General features: G+C 42.6%; 1 protein-coding gene across 2 annotated transcripts in view; it reads right to left on the bottom strand.

Moving 5' to 3' along the window:
* Window positions 1-22,384, bottom strand: part of GLB1L2 (galactosidase beta 1 like 2) — a 96,426-nt gene that overhangs the window by 17,961 nt on the left and 56,081 nt on the right. For both annotated transcript variants that reach the window (XM_073603485.1, XM_073603486.1), the window contains exons 6-12: window positions 16,295-16,387; window positions 12,124-12,205; window positions 7,584-7,648; window positions 5,250-5,334; window positions 5,031-5,168; window positions 4,214-4,294; window positions 474-577 (exon numbers count right to left, since the gene is read on the bottom strand). In XM_073603485.1, the coding sequence (XP_073459586.1) occupies window positions 474-577; window positions 4,214-4,294; window positions 5,031-5,168; window positions 5,250-5,334; window positions 7,584-7,648; window positions 12,124-12,205; window positions 16,295-16,387 (648 nt within the window). The remainder of the gene's footprint in view (window positions 1-473; window positions 578-4,213; window positions 4,295-5,030; window positions 5,169-5,249; window positions 5,335-7,583; window positions 7,649-12,123; window positions 12,206-16,294; window positions 16,388-22,384) is intronic.

Below are 22,384 nucleotides of genomic sequence, written 5' to 3' on the forward strand. Positions count from 1 at the left end.
AGATTTACTTCTCTCCCTTTTGTACTCTCATTAGTTTTTTCCCTTAAAGTGAACTTGTTTCCTATTATCTTTTCTTTCTTTTTTCTATAAATTTTCCTTTCTCCTTCTTTTTGTTTGCTATATTTTCTGCCTTTTTCCTTTTTTGACTGCTGATTTATTTTATGAACCATATGATACACACAATGATTAAACATTGTTCTATGGCACACATCTATATTTGTTTTAAGGGAAATATCTTACTCCATCTTTTTATAAGCCTATTTGTGTATTTGACACAGAGATTTCCTTTACTTACGTTTATGCACCATTGCACTCATTATTACGAGTGACTGTTTGTCGTTTTCCAATTCTTGGTAAAATGAATAAAATATATATTCAACCTTAAATCTATGTAGTGCAGACTATAAAACTGCTGACCCCAGAACTACAGAGTATAAAGCAAGCAGGTAAGAAAATATTCCCCACCCCCTCACCTCTCCTGTCAGAAGCAGGACGTCCCACAGTGACAGGCTGCGTTTCAGCTTTACAGTATAAGCTCCTTTTGGCAGCAGGGAGGGTGCAGGTAGAAGCGGCTCCACTGTAACATTAAACACATATGACATAGTAATTATATGGATATGTATGGATTATCTATAGGACTTATCTGTATTGGGCTGACCACAGACACAGGATGGCTGTAACAGTGGAGGATGAGCGTCCTAGAGAATAGTCTTAAGTTTTTTGATTGTCAAAACATCTTTATTGGTAAATGTGTGTATAAATTTGTTCAAGTTTGGATTGCAACTGAGAATTGATCTATTGCTTTACATCACTCAAAATGTCCAATCTCCCACTATAACCCACACTAAACAGCAATCTTGAGTTTTTAGCCCTGAAGAAGGGGTATAACCACAAAGCGGGATGGCTGTATACATGGCTACCAATAAATTCAAGCTTTCGTAGCACTGAAAAGTTTTGAGACAATTTTTTGAGTTTTGAAACATAGGACATAGTTTTGAGACAAAGGGCTCCTCAGTCTCCAATGAAGGACCAATCACTCTTAGGTCTTTCCATGAGTTGAGCAGCCATAGAGGTCCAGTGCTACCTCACACACTTACACGGACAAAAACATGAGATGACCGTTGCCTGTAGAGGGAAATTATCTCATGTGTATGAATGCTCTGTAGTCTCTGCAGACCTTCCTGGCTGATCGGCAAGCATGTGGGATTCCCTTCGGTGGGCATCAATAGTTTCAAGAAACTATCAGATAAACACCTGAACGACCGCAACATACAGGAATATACAATGTAATACTGACACATAATCACACATAGGTTGGACTTGATGGACTTTTCAACCTCACCTACTATGTAACTATGTAACTATGATCAATCTTAAGCTGGCCATTCCTGATGAACCAGCCAAAATTCTCAATGTGAGCGGTCCCATCGGGTCCCTCCCGCCTGAAAAGTATTTTCGCCAAAGAGCAGTTGTATTCAATGCAGTTGCTTTTTGGGTATTCTGATGGCCGTCTGCGGCAGCTGTCACATTGCAATGGGCACAGTGGGAGATTTGTCTATCCCTAGTGTATAGCATGGACAGAGGAATCTGCTCATTCAGCCTGTGGGCTGAACTAAAAAAATTCTAGCAGTGTATGGCCCAGCCTTAGGGTGGAGAGAATGAACAACACTAAGGCCTGGCACACACAGGCCGAATATCAGTCGGTTCAATAGAAACTGACCGACATTTGGCCTGTGTGCACACCAGCCTGTCCAACAGAAGCTGGACGAATGGGCATGCTGGAAAACCAGCACTGGCAGCCAATGGCCATGAGTGCTGACCGGTGTGGTAGTGTGTACTAGGCTTAAAGATATGGACAGTCTGTGTCCACTATGTGAATAAATGCACGGATTTGGTCAAAACACTTTTGTATATTTATGAAAAGAGACAGCATTTCATACTAAAAAAATTAATGGTCAGATTTTCCTGCTGCTATCCCTGGTTAAAGCTGGCCATAGCGGGCTGAACAAAAAAAAAAAAAAAAAATCAAACACATTCCTCCATCCACACAAATAAGGGGGATTGAGAAATTCTCCCCGCTGTATTTTGACATTGGCTCCTGGAATACATTGATCAGCAGCTGCAACTGACAATCGAGAAATGTTTTCCCAACTTTGATTTGTTGATCTAACTATTGACTCCTGTTGAACAGGGAAAGCCGCACACTGGTCAAAAAGTCATCAGGTCGCTGTTGAACTGGCTACATTTTGATCCATTTAAAGTGATACTAAAGCTTCCCTTTTTTATTCAATAAAATAACTAACATGTTATATATACCTGTTCTGTGCGATGGCTTTGCACAGAGCAGCCCAAATTCTTCTCCTCTTGGGTCCCTTTTTGGTGCTCCTGACTCCTCCCCCACTGAGTGCCCACCATATTATTATTATCATACAGGATTTATATAGCGCCATCAGTTTGCGCAGCGCTTAACAAAATGAAGACAGATGGTACAGTTACATTACAATTTGGTACAAGAGGACTCAGAGGGCCCTGCTCCTTAGAGCTTACAATCTAAGAGGGAGGGTCAATTGATACAAAAGGTAATAGCTGTGGGGGGATGAGCTGATGGAGAAAGTAAAACAGTGTATAAGTTAGAAGCAGGATAGGCTTCTTTAGTGCCGGCTCACACAGGGGCGTCTTCAAAGCAACTTCTGTATAGAAGTCAACGCAAGCCGCTCCGAAGTCGCCCCAAAGTAGTACAGGAACCTTTTTCTAAGTTGTAGTGACTTGAGTCGCTCCTATTAGAACGGTTCCACTGCAATGTATGGAGCGTGACTTGTCGGGCGGCTAAGTCGCCTGACAGGTCGCCCCTGTGTGAACCGGCACTTAAGATGGATAGATTAGGAGACAGTCGGACAGATTGGGGTAGGAAGTTCCAAAGGATGGGAGAGGTTCTGGAGAAGTCTTAGAGTTGATCATGGGAGGAGGTGACAAGGGAGCTAGAGAGTAGGAGGTCTTGGGAGGACCAAAGAGAGCGGCTTAGTTGGTATTTTGAGACTAGGTTAGTGATGTAGCTGGGGGCAGAGTTGTGGATGGCTTTGTAAATGATTGTTAGTACATTGAATTTTATTCGCTGGGTGAGTGGAGGCCAGTGGAGGGATTGGCAGAGAGGGATGGAGGACACTGAACAGTTGGTAAGGTGGATGAGTCTTGCAGCAGCATTCATTGTGGACTACAGGGGGGATAGTGTATGTAAAGGTAATCCAATGAGGAGGAAGTTGTAGTAGTCAAGGTAAGAGATAACCAGGGAGTGCAGCTGCTTCCTATGGGGGCACTTGTGTTTGAGCTTGCTCCCAAGCTGGGCTGTCTGCGTCTATTCAGACACACAGTCCGGCTCGGCCCTGCTCTATGCTCAAGGGTTTTGATTGACAGCAGCAGAGCCAATGGCTTCCACTGCTCTCAGCCACGCCTGTAACAACCGGGAGAGCTGCTGCAAACGTGCACAGCACTGGACCAAGATCGGGTTCAGGTAAGTATTTTGGGGGGGGGGGGGGCTGCAGGGGGATCTGCATGTAAAAGGTTTTTTTACCTTAAAGTGGGGGTAAACGCCCATCTCTGACTTTTACCTATAGGTAGGCCTATAATAAGGCTTACCTATAGGTACTGTAAATATCTCCTAAACATGCACTGTTTAGGAGATATTTACAGTACATGCAGCCGGTGATGTCACTGACGCATGCGCTCTAAAGGAACGGACACCCAGGCCATCCTTTTAGAGTCCTGTGCCATAAGCGGCAGCTCCCTAGCGCATGCGTGGGAGTGACGTCATCGCAGCTCCAGCCACTCACACAGCCGGGCTCCGCGAATCCAGAAGGAAGACCAGGTGAAGATGTGCTCTCAGTGGTGACAGCACAGAGCTGGAGGGCTTCATTTACAGGTAAGTTTCACATAAAGTGCTAGTATGCGATGCATACTAGCACATTATGGCTTTACCTTCCAGGTTGCAAAAAAAAAAAAAAAAACACACACACAGCAGTTTACTACCACTTTAATGCAGAGAATGCATTAAGGTAAAAAACCTTTTACCTTTACAATAACTTTAAGGGTCGTCTTAGAATGCTACAGCATTATACAGTAAGTGCATCACACAATCTCTTCTCTGATCCCCCTTCACACAGTAATGAGCTCACATGCTTGTCATAAAAGATAGAACATATATAAGTGCCAAAATTACCATGATGTTTGCTGAATAGTTCTCGCAGTTTGAAATATTTGGATGTGTAATCCCCGGCCTCAGTCAGCGGAGCATCATAATCTAAAAAGGTACAAAAATCTCAATATCAAATATCACACATGAGTGGATAATACAAAATTACCCTCCTAGATTGCATAGTATGGATTGTTAACTACAAAAAAGCTATTAGGACACAGGATACATTAGGACACAGGATACAAAAGAAATGTCTTTTTTTAATTTTTTGGGGGGGATATTTATTATAGCAAATGTATAAAATATATATATTTTTTCAAAATTGTCGCTCTATTTTTGTTTATAGCACAAAGAAAAACGCAGAGGTAATAAAATACCACCAAAAGAAAGCTCTATTTGCAGGAAAAAAAGGACGTCAATTTTGTTTGGGTACAGTGTTGCACGACCGCGCAATTGTCAGTTAAAGGGACGCAGTGTCGTATCGCAAAAAAAGGCCTGGTCATTAAGGGGGAAAATCTTCAGGTCTGTAAGTGGTTAATATTAAATTATGGAGGTTTCATTTGCTTTAATATTACTTTATGGAGAATCCACTGGGGAATTTTGATGCCACCATTTGAATTTAATGGCTGCAAGAGTTGGACAGAATTGGGAATTCTGGTGGGGAGATCTTGCCTACAGACTTCCACAGAGACACATCACAATTCAACGTGACAGCATTCATGTGACACAGAATTATCAAAGCTGGGAATTGATGGATTTAACCCAAGCCTCTACTACTCCCAAAGTCTCAACTCATTAACAGGAGCATTAACATTCTATAAAAAAGAGAGATTGAGCTTACCATAACTGGTGACATCTGAACGATACTCATGAAAGTGAAGAGCGCCGGCCATGAATCCGAAGTTAGTGCCACCATGAAACATATACAGGTTAATGGAGGCTCCTTTTGTTAGTACATCAGATACGGTTGAAACCATCTCTGAGGGAAATAAAGAATCTGCATTCATTTACTGGAGCAGAAGACCAAACCCATGCCAAGCAAGCAAGAAAAACTACTCACGGTCAACATCAAAAACATTGTGGTCTCCTCCCCAGTGGTCAAACCACCCCGTCCAGTACTCCATCACCAACACTGGCTTGTTACCCTAAAATGAAAAAGAGACCTGTCACTACTCTCCCTTTAGATATAGTTGTATGAATGAATGCACAATTAATAGCAGCAGTATGTCGGGAATATTTAGATCCTGTGAGAGACAGAGACCTGCCCATTCATGAGAAAGTGAGGGCCTATCTGCACGTGTTCTGCCGCGTACACACGACCGGTTTTACCGTCGGAATAAACTCCGAAGGTTTCTCCGACGGAACTCCGATGGAATTCCATTCAAGCGGTCTTTCCTACACATGGTCAAACCAAAGTCTGACCAAAGTCTGACCAAAGTCCAACCGTCCAGAACGCGGTGACGTACAGCACGTATGATGGGACAAGAAAAAGGAAGTTCAATAGCCAGTAGCCAATAGCTTCCGTCCCGTACTTGCTTCAGAGCATGCATCATTTTTGGTCCGTTGGAACAGCATACAGACGAACGGTTTTCCCGATAGGAATTGGTTCCATCGGAAATATTTACAACATGTTCTGTTTCTAGGTCCATCAGAATTTTCGAAAATTCTCTCCCAGCTCCCCTGGCCCCTTCCTGGGGAAGCCATGGAGGCTAGTGGGGCCTCTACTGCTGGAAGCTTGCAGCCATCTCCTGGGTTGACTGGGGTGACATGCCTGCCCCTATACAAGCCATGGCTGGTGATCTCTCTGCCCCTGGTGAGGATGAAGGCTCGGAGGCCATTCGGGAGCGAGTGAGGCCAGGATTAAAGTCCTGAATAGGGAGAGAGACAAGCACTACAAGCTCCGAGCGGAGCTGAAGCGTTTGCGGAAGCAGCGAGAGGGCTTGCACAGCCAGAAACGTGGATCCATGGATTCGGAAATCCAATTGGCTAAAGTCCGTGTGGAACACCAGGAGACCATTGTGTCCATGATGGAAGGCAGAGATGGGCCTTTAAAGGAAAAGTTTTGCAATGACCGAAGGTTTGCAAGGATGACAAAGATGGAGGTGGAGGAGGAGGAGACCCATAGTTCTGACCCCCTGCCCCTCAGGGAGGTAAGCAGCCCTAAGCCTTCTCAGCACTCTGGAGGCATGCTGAGAGTAATCCAGGCAATGGAGTCTCCTATGCGGGGAGATCAGCTGGTGTTTAACGATGAGAACATTACTGATGGTGTGCCTGACAAGGTAAAGTCTGTCAAGCCCCATGTGGTGGATAAAACTGTTTTTTTCCCATCTAGCACCATGACTGATGCTGACAATGTGCCCAGTGATAATCAGGCTGCTAATCCTGTGTGTAGCAATGTTGTACCTGCTGATGCTGCAGTGCAGCAAAAGTTGCATTTAAAAAATGAAATTCCTGCAAAGGAACTACAAGTGTCAGCCCAACCTATTAACCCTCCTTTAGCTGAGTCCAAAGCTGTTTGCCCCACAGCTGCTGAAGACTCTACAGCACAGCTTCAAGAGACAGCTGGTATTGCAGCAGAAACTGTGACTATTCCTGATGGGAATTTGAATGTGGGCTGGGTTGATAACAATCATCCCATTACAGGTATGATGGACAATGGTCCCAGTACAAGTATGATGAACAATCCTACCACTAAATGTGTGAAGAACAATCCTACCAACTCCGTTCAAGCAGTTAATAATAATAATAGTAATGTACAGACTAATGTTACATCAGTGTGGGGCAAGCTGATTGTAGCCAATTCGTTTTTTGTACAACTTGGGTACAACCAGCATGTCATATTTTTAAATGCGATTATTGCCAGAGGCTATACCTGCTAGCAATAATCACTGTGTTCTCCCGGGAAGGGATGGCTTCCGCATACCCCCCCCCCCCCCCCCCCCCCAACTGCTGGGAGAACACAACAAGCAATTTTGCAGGAAAGAAAATCGCATGGTCCATGTCCTGATCTTACTATTGAATCCCCAAGGGACATAAAAAGCTATCAGGTTATTTAACTCTCCAGCACCCACCAAACACTGACATATCAGCTTGGGAAGGGCAGACTCTTTAAACTGGTTGTATAAATTATAAAGTCCTTCGCTTTAAGGCCGGTTTCACATATGGGGTCCAGTGTGTTCCTGTACACCTGTTCAGCTGCGATTCAGGTGTGAATTTTAGCCTGAATTTTCACCTGAACCGGACCCAAAAACGCACATATGTGAACTGGCTCCATTGAAAGCCGGTCACACTTGCCTGTCATGTGAATTGGATGCAGGGAAATCCGTATCCAATTTGCATGTGTCTGTTTCACACTGCAAATTATCAGATACAATGTGAAGACTGATCGGTTTACCTGGATGGATTCCAGATATGAGAAGAGGATGGGTTCAGTCTTCTGGAAATTGATGGTCGCCAAAACTAGAGAGAAAAGTAGCGTTATTTAGTAACTACTCAAACTACTATGCCACATGCAGCTTTTTCCTGCTTCAGAACATAATGCCGCTGTATTATTGCCACAAGATATACAAGAAGTTCTCCATACATTGGTGGAATGGTCATCCTATCGTGTTTCTACACAACTGGCTTTAAGGCTGCATTCACACTTCAGCGTCTTGAATCGCGGGCAAATTTGCCACAAATCTGCCTGTAAATTGAAAGCGCTGATGTGTAAATGACAAATCGCGGGACTCGCATTTGAGATGCTATTTATTCAAATGACACCTCAAATTGTGGCGCAGGTCTGCTGCTATTGTCGCGCGATAAAAACCCGCATCACGGGAAGCATGTTGCCCAAAAGTAACTCCTGAACTTTTTTTGGGCAACATGCTTCCCGCGATGCGGGTTGCAGCGCGATTTATTGCGTGTCAATTGCGGCAAACCCGTACTGTGATTCAAATGAATGGTCTCTCAAATGCGAGTCCCGCGATTTGTCATTCACACATCGGTGCTTTGAAATCACAGGTAGATTTGCGGCAAATCTGCCCGCGATTCAAAACTCTGTAGTGTGAATGCAGCCTTAAGGTTAGGTTCACAGGAAACTGTGAGGGGGAGGGGAGGAAAAAAAAATCACACATTACATTCCTATACTTTTTGTGGGCTGCTACAACGTGAATCATTCATTCCTCCTTAAAGAATAGTAAAGCCATTTTTTTCTCTTGGATAATGTATGGAAAGGTTAGGACCCCTAACATCGGTTTTCCATTTGGGAGACTTCCCTTTATTTCTTGCCTTGTAGACACAACAGGAAGAGAGAATAGTTCTCCAAAGTGAGGGGAATCCACTCTCAGATATTTGTCATTGGAAGAACACACATTTATTTCTAAACCTAAAAAAAAAAAAAATTGGGTCTAAATACACTTTAGGTGTTTTAATTCAAAATAAATTAGAAATCCAGCAGGAAAAGTGGAAGGTCTTGTAACTACCAGGGTAGGCATGCAAAAACCTCAACACCAAAGACTCTAATACAGTAGATTGTTAAAGAAGTTGTAAAGGCAGAAGGTTTTATATCTTGATGCATTCTATGGATCAAAATAAAACCCCTTCTGTGTGTAGCAGCCCCCCAGCAACCTCTAATTATTTACCTGAGACCCTTCTCTCTGTAGCGATGTCCACGAGTGTCTTAGCCATCCCAGACAATCCTTCTGATTGTCTGAGACAAAGCAGCGGCGCCATTGGCTACTGTGGCTGTCAATCAAAATCAGTCAGCCAATAAGGGGAGAGAGGGTGGTGGGGCCAGTTCGGGGCTCCGTGTCTGAATGGATACACAGAGCTCTAACTGGGCTTAGGTGTCCCCTGTAGCAAGCTGCTGGCTGAAGGGGCAGTCGATAGGAGGAGGAGCCAGGAGAGCAGAAGAGGGACCCGAGAAGAGGAGGATCTGGGCTGCTCTGTGCAAAACCAAATGCAACAGAGGAGGTAAGTATAACATGTTTGTTATTTAAAAAAACAAAAAAAACAAGCCTTTACAATCACTTTAAAACTAGACTTAAAGCAAACAGCTAAATTCACACCTGGCATCCCTTAAAATGTAACCACTTGCCCTCTACCCACAGTACATTTCCTGGGGGTGGCTGGTAGGGGCAGGCTGGATCACGTACATGTACATCATCCAGCCTGTTTCAGGTAAGGGGTACGTAGAACGCCGCACCTGCAACCGCTGTGTCCGGAGGACATCACAATGTCAAAACAGCTGTTATGAATTCATTTCATTCATAACAGCTGTTTTTCCTGCAGAGTGATCTATGATTGGCCCGCAGCTATCACATGGGCCAATGACAGCACCCTGTACCATGTGATTAGCTGTAGTCAATCACAGATCACTAGCATTCCCAGCTGTCATGAATGTAACCAATTCATAACAGTTGAAAACATTGCTGTTCCAATGATCATCGATGTAACAGCAAAGTGGGAAAATCCCCAATTACCCCCTCAGAGTAGTACAATGTTTCTATGGTGGCACTGAACTACTCTGATGAGAGTATGTAAAAAACAAAACAAAAAAAAAAACAAAAAACCTGTAAAATAAAAAAAAAAAAAATGAAATAAATTAAAAAAAAAAAAATGTACAAAATGTATAACTTTTTTTTTTTTTTAACATACTGTCACCAGTCAGTACCCCTGATCACCGGGGGCATACAGGAAGCTAATCCATCTGTGAGGTGTGAGATTACACACGGACCGCGCTCACATTGTCACAGAGTAGAACCGAACGGTAATAACTTAATGTGTGTGAACCCAGGTGCAGGGAGAAATGCACAATGAAATGTAAGCACATTAACTAATGTATGTCACATATTGAAGTTAATAAAAGGTTTTACACTACTGGAGCTCTTTCTCCTCTATTTTTTTTTTTTTGACAATGGAGAACATGGATTGAGAGAGTAAAGCAGAAGCCCTGGATGTTTAACCCCTTGGGGAAAAGCGCATTGAGACCTTGCTCTTAAATGAGAGGTCATTACCATTGCCGGGTATTATTGGTTGACCTACAGTACATTTCAGTGTGAACTTTCAGGTTGACCTTGAAAAAGTATTCATACCCCTTGAAATTGTCCACATTTTGTCATGGTACAATCAAAAACGGAAATGTATTTTATTGGGATTTTATGTGAAAGACCAACACAAAGTGGCACATAATTGTGAAGTGGAAGGAAAATGATAAATGGTTTTCAATTTTTTTTACAAATAAATATGTGAAAAGTGTGGCGTGCATTTATATTCAGCCCCCTTTACTCTGATATCCCTAACTAAAATCTAGTGGAACCAATTGCCTTCAGAAGTCGCCTAATTAGTAAATAGAGTCCACATGGCCGTCCACCTAAACTGACAGGCCGGTCAAGGAGAGTATTAATCAGAGAAGCAGCCAAGAGGTCCATGGTGACTCTGGAGGAGCTGCAGAGATCCACAGCTCAGGTGGGAGAATCTGTCCACAGGACAACTATTAGTCGTGTTCTCCACAAATCTGGCCTTTATGGAAGAGTGGCAAAAAGAAAGACATTTTTGTAAGAAAGCCAAAAGAAGTCCCATTTGCGAGAAGCCATGTGGGGGACACAGCAAACATGTGGAAGAAGGTGCTCTGGTCAGATTGAACAAATTTAACTTTTTGGTCTAAAAGCAAAACGCTATGTCTGGCAGGAAACTAACACTGCACATCACCCCGAACACACCATCCCCACCGTAAAACATGGTGGTGGCAGCATCATGTTGTGGGGATGCTTTTCTTCAGCAAAACAGGGAAGCTGGTCAGAGTTGATGGGAAGATGGATGGAGCCAAATACAGGGCAATTTTAGAAGAAAACCTGTTAGAGTCTGCAAAAGACTTGAGAGTGGGGTGGAGGTTCACCTTCCAGCAGGACAACGACCCTAAACATACAGCCAGAGCTACAATGGAATGGTTTAGATCAAAGCATATTCATGTGTTAGAATTGCCCAGTCAAAGTCCAGACCTAAATCCAATTGAGAATCTGTGGCAAGACTTGAAAATTGCTGTTCACAGACGCTCTCCATCCAATCTGACAGAGCTTGAGCTATTTTGCAAAGAAGAATGGACAAAAATGTCCCTCTCTAGATGTGCAAAGCTGGTAGAGACATCCCCAAAAAGACTCGCAGCTGTAATTGCAGTGAAAGGTGGTTCTACAAAGTATTGACTCAGGGGGGCTGAATACAAATGTACACCACACTTTTCACATATTTATTTGTAAAAACTTTTGAAAACCATTTATCATTTTTCTTCCACTTCACAATTATGTGCCACTTTGTGTTGGTCTATCAGATAAAATCCCAATAAAATACATTTATGTTTTTGGTTGTAACATGACAAAATGTGGAAAATTTTAAGGGGTGTGAATACTTTTTCAAGGCACCGTATGAAGAAAACATTAAAGATATTTTTTGCTCTCAAAAAAGGGAATTGGGAATCCTAATACCATTAACTTACTAGATTTTTTCTGAAATCCTGAAATAGATCAGCTCTTTATTGAAAGACACATGTGCCTAGCCTTATAAGCTGTAATTGTGTTCCTGAATATGGAAAAGGTAATAGGAACTGAAAGACTATCAGGCTGATCAGAATGGAGAGTAATTGAGAGGGGATCACCAGTCTAGTTATGTTGAACAGATCAGAGGGAACTGTAAAGCCCTTCTGACCCCCATATTATAATTTGACAGTTGGGCCGTCCTGTTACCATCAAGCCATGCAACACTGGCATCTTGTGGCCAAAAATTAGTATTACATCTTTAAAATGTTATGCACTTTAGTTAAACAACACTTAAAAGGTATGGGAACTCCTAGATTACTGTAAAATGAGCCAGTCACTTCTTAGTAATATCATTTGCTCTCTGCAAATCTGTCAGAGAGCAACACAACACTGGTATTATAAATTCTGAAGAGGGCGCCTTACCTCCTTCCATACTGCCTGAGCTGATCCCATCTTTGTTGTCAGATGTCATTAACAATTCCACAATTCCTCGCCGTACAAGAGCCTGATGCAACAAGATATATAGATCGGTTAAACGGGCAAGCTCCATGATACCCTCACATATACATTATAATCTACTACCAAACAACTACGCTGTACAATTTTATATCTAGTAATCAGTGACATTGTTGTTTTAGCTGGAGATCGGCGAAGGCACCGCTATAAAATATAATGTATAATGTACTCAAGAGTGTAAAGCTGATCATAGACTATGCAATTTTCAGGTTGCAGGAAAGAAAACCTCTCGATTGCCCCATCAACACAGTCAGTGTTGATGGGAGAATACCTCCCACAGAGCTTTTGTGTTTTCCCAGCAGGGGGATGCAGAAGCTGTCTCTGCTGGGAGAAAACAGTGATTATTGTTAGCGGCTAATAATTGCATGACAAAAATACGACATGCTGGTTGTACCCAAGTTGTACAACAACCTAACTGGGTACAATCAGCCAGCCTGATGGTTTAAATCTCAGTCGGTCACTGCTGAACCAGCCGAGATTCAAACCACCTATGGCCGGTTTTAATCATTGCAGCAAATTGACTCAATCCATTAACATTAGAGATCGACAGATTATCGGTGAGGCTGATTATCAGCAGCTGATATTCACTTTTTTTTAAAGTATCGGGCACAAATGTACCCGATATTACCGATATTGCTTCAAGGGGTTTTACCGGAGTGATGCCTGCTGCATGCATCACCCCAGTACCGTTCTTTAGAGCGGACGGGCAGCTTTATTGTAATAAGAACCGATGCGGCTCAGCATCCGCTCGGCTGTTATTACAAGCAGCGGGAACGGAACGTTCCCCTCCCTCCCGCCGCTCGCCCGGGTTCTCCCGTCTCATCGGGAGGCCAGAGCAACCAGCTTGCACATTCGCCGGCTGGCCGAAGACCCGAACAAATTCGATGCTTCGTTGGGGTCTCGGATCTAGTAATCCGGCAGCGATGTCATGACGTCACTTCCCGGATTACTGGCATCTTAAAGGCCCCATTTTTAAAAAATATAAAGTATTCAAAAACGATGATCTTGACATTTTGACTACTTTTAAGTGCAGAGGAGGGGTCCCTCCATAAAGAGTACCTGTCACTGTCTATTCCTGACACAAGGGATGTTTACATTCCTTGTGACAGCAATAACAGTGATAAAAAAAAAAAAAAAAGTGTACCACCCAAAAATGGAACTTCTGCTTTTCTGAATCCCCCCCCCTCCGGTGTCACATTTGGCATCTTTCAGGTGGGAGGGGGAAGCAGATACCTGTATAATCCAAGTATTTGCTCCCACTTCCGGGTATAGATAGCTGCAGTATCCGCGGATATCTATGCCATATCCGGCGCCTCCACCTTCCCCCACCCGCTGTCTTCTGGGAGACACACAGGTCCCAGAAGACAGCAAGAACCAGTGGGGTCGCGACTTGCGCATGCGCAGTAGGGAACCAGGCTGTAAAGCCGCAAGGCTTTACTTTCTGATTCCCTTACCAAAGATAGCAGCGCATCCACCTGAGAGCCGAGGGACAGATCGGCTTCGGGTGCCAACATCTCGGACGCTCCAGACAGGTAAGTGTCCATATTTTAAAAGTCAGCAGCTGCAAACTTTAAAAAAAAAAATTGGCGGAACTCCTCTTTAAGTGTACAGAATATTGGCATACAATATCAGCTATCGGCCTGAGAGGTGGCCGAAATATCGGTATCGTATCGGCACCAAAAAAACTATATTGGTCGATCCCTAATTAACATCATCAAAAGATGGATATTTTTTAAACTAGTGCAGGCTGAAGATTAGGTTATATTTTCGCAATAACCTGATGCAGAAATGAAACACAAATTCCATACACTGTAATATTTGTCTTGAAAGAGAAGAAAAAGAATGAACCAAGCTCAACATTTTAGTACAAAGTAAAAAAAGCAGAAATACATTAGCTGCCTGTGAGAGATTAAAATGCAAATAAAAAAATGTAGTGAAGGAAAGAGGAAAACTTTATAAATACTGTATCTTACTTTTTCCAAACCTGGTACTTTTTGTATGTGCCGGAGATTATCTCTTAACCCTTTCATGACTAAGCCTATTTTTGGAATTTGGTGTTTACAAGTTAAAATCTGTATTTTTTGCTAGGAAATTACTTAGAGTTCCCAAACATTATATATATATATTTTTTAGCAGAGAATCTAGAGAATAAAATGGAGATTGTTGCAATAGTTTATATCACACGGTATTTGTGCAGAGGTGTTTTAAACGCAAATTTTTGGAAAAGGGACACTTTCATGAATTTTAAAAAATCCAAACAGTAAAGTTACCCCAATTTTTTTCTATAATGTGAAAGATGATGTTACGCCGAGTAAATAGATACCAAACATGTCACGCTTTATAATTGCACGCACTCGTGGAATGGCGACAAACTACGGTACCTAAGAATTTCCATAGGCGACGCTTTAAATTTTTTTTTTTTACGGTTACCAGGTTTGAGTTACAGAGGAGGTCTAGGGCTAGAATTATTGCTCTCACTCTGACGATCGCGGCAATACCTCCCATGTGCGATTTGAACACCGTTTACATATGCGGGTGCGACTTCCGTATGCGTTTTCTTCTTACTACTTATTACTTAATACTTTATAAATTGTGTTTAAAAAATTTTTTTTTTTTTTTTTTTACTTTTATTGCTGTCACAAGGAATGTAAACATCCCTTGTGACAGTAATAGGTGGTGACAGGTACTCTTTATGGAGGGATCGGGGATCTAAAAGACCTCCGATCCCTCCTTTGCACTTCAAAGTATTCAGATCGCCGAAAACGGCGATTCTGAATACTGTATATTTTTTTTTAAAACCGGCGCCATTGGCAGCCGAGTAAACGGGAAGTGACGTCATGACGTCGCTTCCGCGTTTACAATGAGAAGGCTGGAACGAAGCCGCCCACAGCTTCGTTCCAGCCCGCCCCCAGCCGCTGAAGGCAGCCGATTGGACACCGGGCCTCCCGATCGCACGGGAGGCCCGGTAAGAGCGGCGGGAGGCGGCGGGAGGCGGCAGGATGTCCCCTCCCGCTCCTCCGGTATAACAGCCGAGCGGCTTTTAGCCGCATCGGCTGCTATACTGGGATAGCCGATCGCCCGCTGTAAACAACGGTACCGGGATGATGCCTGCAGCTGCGGGCATTATCCCAGTATTACCCCGGAAAGCCGAGTACGCATATCTGCGTACGGTCGGCGGGAAGGGGTAAATAAACGTAAACCCTAAATGAATTACATTTGCAGCCCCTTCCATGAGCGGGGTCAGTTCCAGGGCCTTCCAGTCCCATAAAAAAAAGTAGAAGAAGAAGAAGTAGAAAAGTAGAACATGCTGCATTTTTTTTCTGCTCTGGACTGTACTGGAACATGGTAAAACACATTAAAAACACACCGGAATGCATCAAAAATGCACCGGACCCAAGAAAAAAGAAGAAAAAAAAAGCATCTGGAATGCATCCAGAAATGCATCAAATACACACATGCAGAAACGCATCCAGAACGTATCTGGAGTGCGTTTTTGTGGTGTGAACTGGCTCTGAAAGCAAAATTTTGGGTTGTCCACAGAAAACGAAAAAATGCTAGTTTTAGTGACCTGGGGGTCCCCAAGGTATTCCCGTAATTTTAAAGGATTTCCTCTCACTTCCTGTTTGGCTATGGGACAGGAAGTGAAGGGAAATCTCTGAAATGGGACACAGATAGGGAAAAAAAAAAAAAAAATCTGACAACCCTCCCTTGCTTTATTCAAAATTAAAAGAAAAAAAGTTTAGCCTATAGCTCCAATTGAAAAGCAAGATAAAAACACTGATATTGTGCTGTGCACTGTCCTGGTGCACTACAGTAAGATCACTTTAGCATACATATCTCACAGCATCGACACTGCATAGGACACTTCCTAGTTCAGCGTCTCCTGGCTTCACCACCAGTACAGTGCACAGCATTATACGAGTGTTTATCTCCAGCATTTTTTGGTTATGTACATTAGATCAATTGTACTACCCAAGGACTAATGCAGAGCAAAGACTGAAATAATACTGCAGCGACTTTCTATTACATTATCAGCGTCCAGCACCAACAAATCTGTACTGATAGGTGTAGAACTCACTGTCTTTATGAACTCCATGTAGTTGGCATCCTTTGCATAAGAGCCATACTCATTCTCCACCTGGACAGCGATTATCACTCCTCCCCTGGTGTACTGCAGAAAATAAAACGTGACAGATTAGGTCAGGGGTGTCCAATCCGCGGCCCGGGAAAGTACAACATGTGTGAAGCTGTGTTCATTTAGTCGACTAAAATATTTTCATTTTCTAAATTAATACTATTTTCATTGACTAAATTAATACTATTTTAGTCGACCAAATTAATACTATTCTATTCGACTTAATACTATTTTAGTCGACTAAATTAATACTATTTTAGTCTACTAAAATATGACTAAAACTCAAACAATTGAGAAGACTAAAATACAACTAAAACTAAAATGGCATTTTAGTCAAAAGACTATGACTAAAACTAAGTTGAAATTTGACATCAAAATTAGCACTGCACTACCACATAAGAATAAGTAGAGAGCATTTACTAAGCTGCTAAAAGAAGAAAAAAAAAATAAGAAAAAGGCTTTTCTTATTTTGTGTCTTAATATTTAATGTTGGTAATATATTCAGGTAATACCCTGTTTCCCCCGAAAATAAGACCTAGCGCGATGGTCGGTGATGGCTGCAATATAAGCCCTACCCCCCAAATAAACCCTAGTTAAAGTCCTTGTAGGTCTTATTTTCAGGGTAGGGCTTATTTTTGGGGAAACAGGGTAGGGCTTATTTGGGGAGTAGGGCTTATATTGCAGCCATCACCGACAATCACGCTAGGTCTTATTTTCGGGGAAACAGGGTATTTGCAATGTCATTACAGCCAATAGAGTTTACAGTTTTTTTTTGTTTTTTTTTATATTTTTAAGTTGTACTTCTGTTTGTCAAAAAGCAAGATTTTTGTTTGTTTATGAAACCTTTTTTATTTATTTATTAATTTATTAACGGCTAAATCTGTGTCTGTAATGCATGTTCAACTCTTCATACCAGAAATAATAACATTTTATTTGATTTTTACTCCAGGAGTATATAATGAGTTTGTCAATTCTAAAGAAATGCTTAAATAATACATTACACAATTTAACTAAACCCGTTCAATTTTAGTCGGCTAAAATGTACTGGAGATTTTAGTCGACTAAAATATGACTAAAACAAAAACAATTCAGATGACTATAATACGACTGAAACTAAAATGGCATTTTAGTCAAAAGACTATGACTATAACTAAATTGAAATTTGACGTCAAAATTAACACCGGTTTAATTACTTGCCGACCAGCCGCCGTCATTATACGGCGGCAGGTTGGCTCCCCTGCGGGAATTGCCATAGCTGTACGGCAGCCGCTTTAAAAAGTATAGGGGGCGTGCGCGCCCGCCGTGCGACCCTGGAGCCAATGTGCGTGGGCGGCCACCCACGATCGCTCCTCAGAGAGCCAGAACGGGGATCTGTGAATGTAGACAGATCCCCGTTCTGACAGGGAAGTAGAGAGAGATCTGCTGTTCCTAGTGATCAGGAACAGTGATGTCTCTGTACTCCCAGTCAGTCCCCTTCCCCCACAGTTAGAAACACCTCCCAGGGAAAACATTTAACCCCTTGATCGCCCCCTAGTGTTAACCCCTTCTCTGCCAGTGACGTGTATACAGTAATCAGTGGCTATTTTTAGCTCTGATCGCTGTAATGATGGGGCACTATTCCTCTCACTGATACCAATACTGGAGCACTATTCCTCCCACTAATACCAATGATGGGGCGCTATTCCTCCCACTAACAATTACCAATGATGGGGCACTATTCCTCCCACTAATACCAATGATGGGGCACTATTCCTCCCACTAATACCAATGATGGGGCACTAGTCCACCCACTTAGGGGTTGATGGATATAGTTTTTTCAGTGCCGATACAATACCGATATTTTGGCCACTACTCAGGCTGATAGCCGATATTATGTGCCGATATTCTGCAAAAAAATAAATAATTTTTACACTGTCCTTTTACATTTTTTTTTCTTTTATCACTGTTATTGCTGTCACAAGGAATGTAAACATCCCTGTTGACAGGAATAGACAGTGACAGGTACTCTTTATGGAGGGATCGGGGGTCTCTAAGACCCCAAACCCCTCCTCTGCACTTGAAAGTATTCAAAACGTCAAGATCAGCTTTTTGGAATACTTTATTTTTTAAAACTGGCGCCTTCTTTAAGATGTCAGTAATCCGGGAAGTGATGTCATGACATTGCTTCCAGATTACTAAATGCAAGACCCCAACAAAGCATCAGCTTTGTTGGGGTCTTCGGCCGCCGGCTGGTTGCTCGGGCCTCCCGGTGGAACAGGTGAGCGCGAAAGAGCCCGGGCGAGAGGCAGAAGGCGGCGGAAAGGGGGGACATCCCCTCCCGCTGCTTTTAATAACAGCCGAGCGGCTGCTGAGCTGCATCGGTTGTTATAATAAAGCTGACCATCCGCTCTAAAGAATGGCACCGGGGTGATGCCTGCAGCTGCAAGCATCACCCCGTATAACCCCTTGAAGAAATATCGGTAATATCAATCAGTTTTGTGACCGATACTGATACATCTAAAAAAAGTGAATATCGGCCGCCGATAATCGGTCGATCCCTACTCCCACTGACACCAATGATGGGGCACTATTCCTCCCACTGTCACCAATGATGGGGCACTATTTCTCCCACTAATACTAATGATGGGGCACTATTCCTCCCACTGATAGCAATGATGGGGCACTATTCCTCCCACTGATAGCAATGATGGGGCACTATTCCTCCCACTAATACTAATGATGGGGCACTATTCCTTCCACTGATACCAATGATGGGGTACTATTCCTTCCACTGATACTAATGATGGGGTACTATTCCTTCCACTGATACCAATGATGGGGCACTATTCCTCCCACTGACACCAATGATGGGGCTCTATTCCTCCCACTGTCACTTAGAATAGGGCACTATTCCTCCCACTGATACCAATGATGGGGCACTATTCCTTCCATGGATACCAATGATGGGGCACTATTTCTCCCACCGATACCAATGATGGGGCACTATTCCTTCCATGGATACCAATGATGGGGCACTATTTCTCCTACCGATACCAATGATGGGGCACTAGTCCTCCCACTGATACCTATGATGGGGCACTATTCCTCCTACTAACACCAATGATAGGATTACTCCTCCTACTGACCACAGGCGTTAAGTAATTTTTTGACTCTCACTGACCATCAAGCCTGAGGCATTGCTCCCGATAACGTTGGGATATTTTCTACCCCCACCGGTCCCTCTAAAGTCTGAAGGACACTAAACTGGCCCTTCATTTAGAAAGTTTTGAGACCCCTGCTGTATGCAAATACATCAAATCTATTATAAAAGCCTGCACACATGAATCACTTGCTTTCCCTTCTAATCATTTCTTAAAAGCGAACTTCATTAATTGCCATAAATAGGTCTGGAGATGTTTAAAGCGTGTAGTCAGCTCTCTGGTGTACCACATGCAACATCTGGGTTCCTATGAAGGATAAAAGGAGGGGAAAGACAGGTCCCCCTCATCAGTGCCTAAGACTTTAAGCTGAGAGGAGTCTAAACTGCTTTCAGATATGAGTATCTAAAGTTTTCCTGAAGAAGCGAGTGTTGTCTCGTGAAACACGTCAAATTATTTGGATACCATGTCTAAGTATTCCATATCTACGGATCATTAATCGTGTTGTAAATTATGCAATTGTGTATTTTTTTGTGCACCGTCTTTGGATTTTTAATATGATATACATATTTTAAGATATGTCCTTTAAATAATATTATATCTTTTTTTTACTTATTTTGGTGTGTCTCTCAAAGTCCCTTAGGCAATGTTTTTCTATGTACAGTAAATCCTTGGATTGCGAGCTCAGTTTGTTCCAGAAACATGCTTGGAATCCAAAGCACTTGTATATCAAAGCGGATTTCCCCATAAAAAATAATGGAAACTCAAATGATTTGTTCCACAACCATTTATTCATAGGTCCTTCAGTTTATAGTCCATAAAAAAAAAAAAAGATTATAGCCATGTGACCAGGTTGTGTAACCATAAAATGTCCATCCACAAATGGAAGCATCCACAAGGGGATTAGAAGCAAAATCCAGCAGGAGCTCCAGAGTATAAAAGAGAAGAGAGGCGTCTCTAAGTGTAGCAACATGGTTACATTTAATGAAGGTGCAACATTTAGCAACTCACATGGTTGATGATTAAAAGAGGCACATCTAAGTATGCAGGCATCAGGGGTAAAGATGTCCACATAGCACATCCTCCACACCACCGCCTCTCACCGCTGTCAGTCTGCAAACATGACCGGGAAGACTACCCTGCAGGACAGCGATCTGAAAGTGAGGCTTGAACCGCTCATGGAACGCAGCGTGGAAGGGAGGACATCGATGGCGGTGCGGGGGATGGTCTATGTGGACAGCTTTACCCCGGATCTCCGCATACTTAGATGTGCCTGTTTTAACCGCTTGCTGACCAGCGCACGCCGATTTACGTCGGCAGAATGGCACTGGTGGGCAAAAGGGCAAACAGGTACGTCCCCTTCAAGAAGCGGTGCTGCCACATTCTCTGTGACCGCGGGTCACGCGGACTCGATGTCCGCCAGGTGCCCGCGATCGTGTCACGGAGAGGTAGAACGGGGAGATGCTTTTGTAGACAAAGCATTTCCCCGTTCTGCCTAGTGACAGGACAGAGATCACTGTCGTGTGTTGAAGCCCCCCCCACAATTAGAATCACTACCTAAGACACACTTAACCCCTTCACTGCCCCCTAGTGGTTAACCCCTTCACTGCCAGTGTCATTTACACAGTAATCAGTGCATTTTTATAGCACTGATCGCTGTATAAATGTGAATGGTCCCAAAATAGTGTCAAAAATTTCTGATGTGTCCGCCATAATGTTGCAGTCCCGATAAAAATTGCAGATCCTCGCCATTACTAATAAAAAAAAAAAATTATAATAAAAATGCCATAAAACTATCCCCTATTTTGTAGACTCTATAAATTTTGCGCAAACCAATCAATATAAGCTTATTGTGATTTTTTTTTTAACCAAAAATATGTAGAAGAATACATATCGGCCTAAACTGAGGAAAAATATAGTTATTTTATATATTTTTGGGGGATATTTATTATAGCAAAAAGTTAAAAATATTGCTTTTTTTTCAAAATTGTCAATTTTTTTGTTTATAGTGCAAAAAATAAAAACCGCAGAGGTGATCAAATACCACCAAAAGAAAGCTCTATTTGTGGGAAAAAAAGGATGTCAATTTTGTTTGGGTGCAACGTCGCACGACCGCGCAATTGTCAGTTAAAGCGACGCAGTGCCGAATCGCAAAAAGTGCTCTGGTCAGGAAGGGGGTAGAATCTTCCGGGGCTGAAGCGGTTAATCATCAATCATGTGAGTTGCTAAATGTTGTATCTTCATTAAATGTAACCATGTTGCTACACTTAGAGGCGCCTCTCTTCTCTTTTATACTCAGTTGTGACATTACGCTACTCTTATATCAAGACATCGCTTGTATATCAAGTCGAAATGTATTTAAAAATTTTGCTTGTCTTGCAAAACACTCTCGAACCAAGTTACTCTCAAATCAAGGTTTTACTGTATATAAGAATCTGAACTGAACATAGAGATCCTTGGGGATAAAGGGCAGTAAGATCATAGACGGCTTGCTTTGACCTCTGGTTGAGTTGCATGGTTGACTGAAACAGCAAACAAAGTGTGTTGCCTGTGGTGCTGTAGAACAATCAAAAAGAGAAAAAAAAAATACTTTCTCTTTAATTTTTCTTCTCTTGGATATTTTGGTCCCTCCTGCTAGTAGTGACCTAGCAGCTTGCCAGTCTTCTAAATACACAGCAGGAGGAGCACAGAAGAGAGAACAAAGTAATGAGCCCCCACTTTAATGACTTTATTGCTTCACTTTTGAACTTTTAGCATTAATTGTTCCACAGTGCCTGCAGCTACAGAGGTCAGCGTGGGCTTGTTTTTAAAGCTCATTTAGAATAGAAGAATGTCCATAGCCTGGTCACAGTTTTACTTTAAAGGTCAATTCCACTTGAAACTGATGTTTATCTGC

This window comes from Aquarana catesbeiana, linkage group LG10 (assembly GCF_042186555.1).
Source record: "Aquarana catesbeiana isolate 2022-GZ linkage group LG10, ASM4218655v1, whole genome shotgun sequence".
NCBI classification, from domain to species: Eukaryota; Metazoa; Chordata; class Amphibia; order Anura; family Ranidae; genus Aquarana; species Aquarana catesbeiana.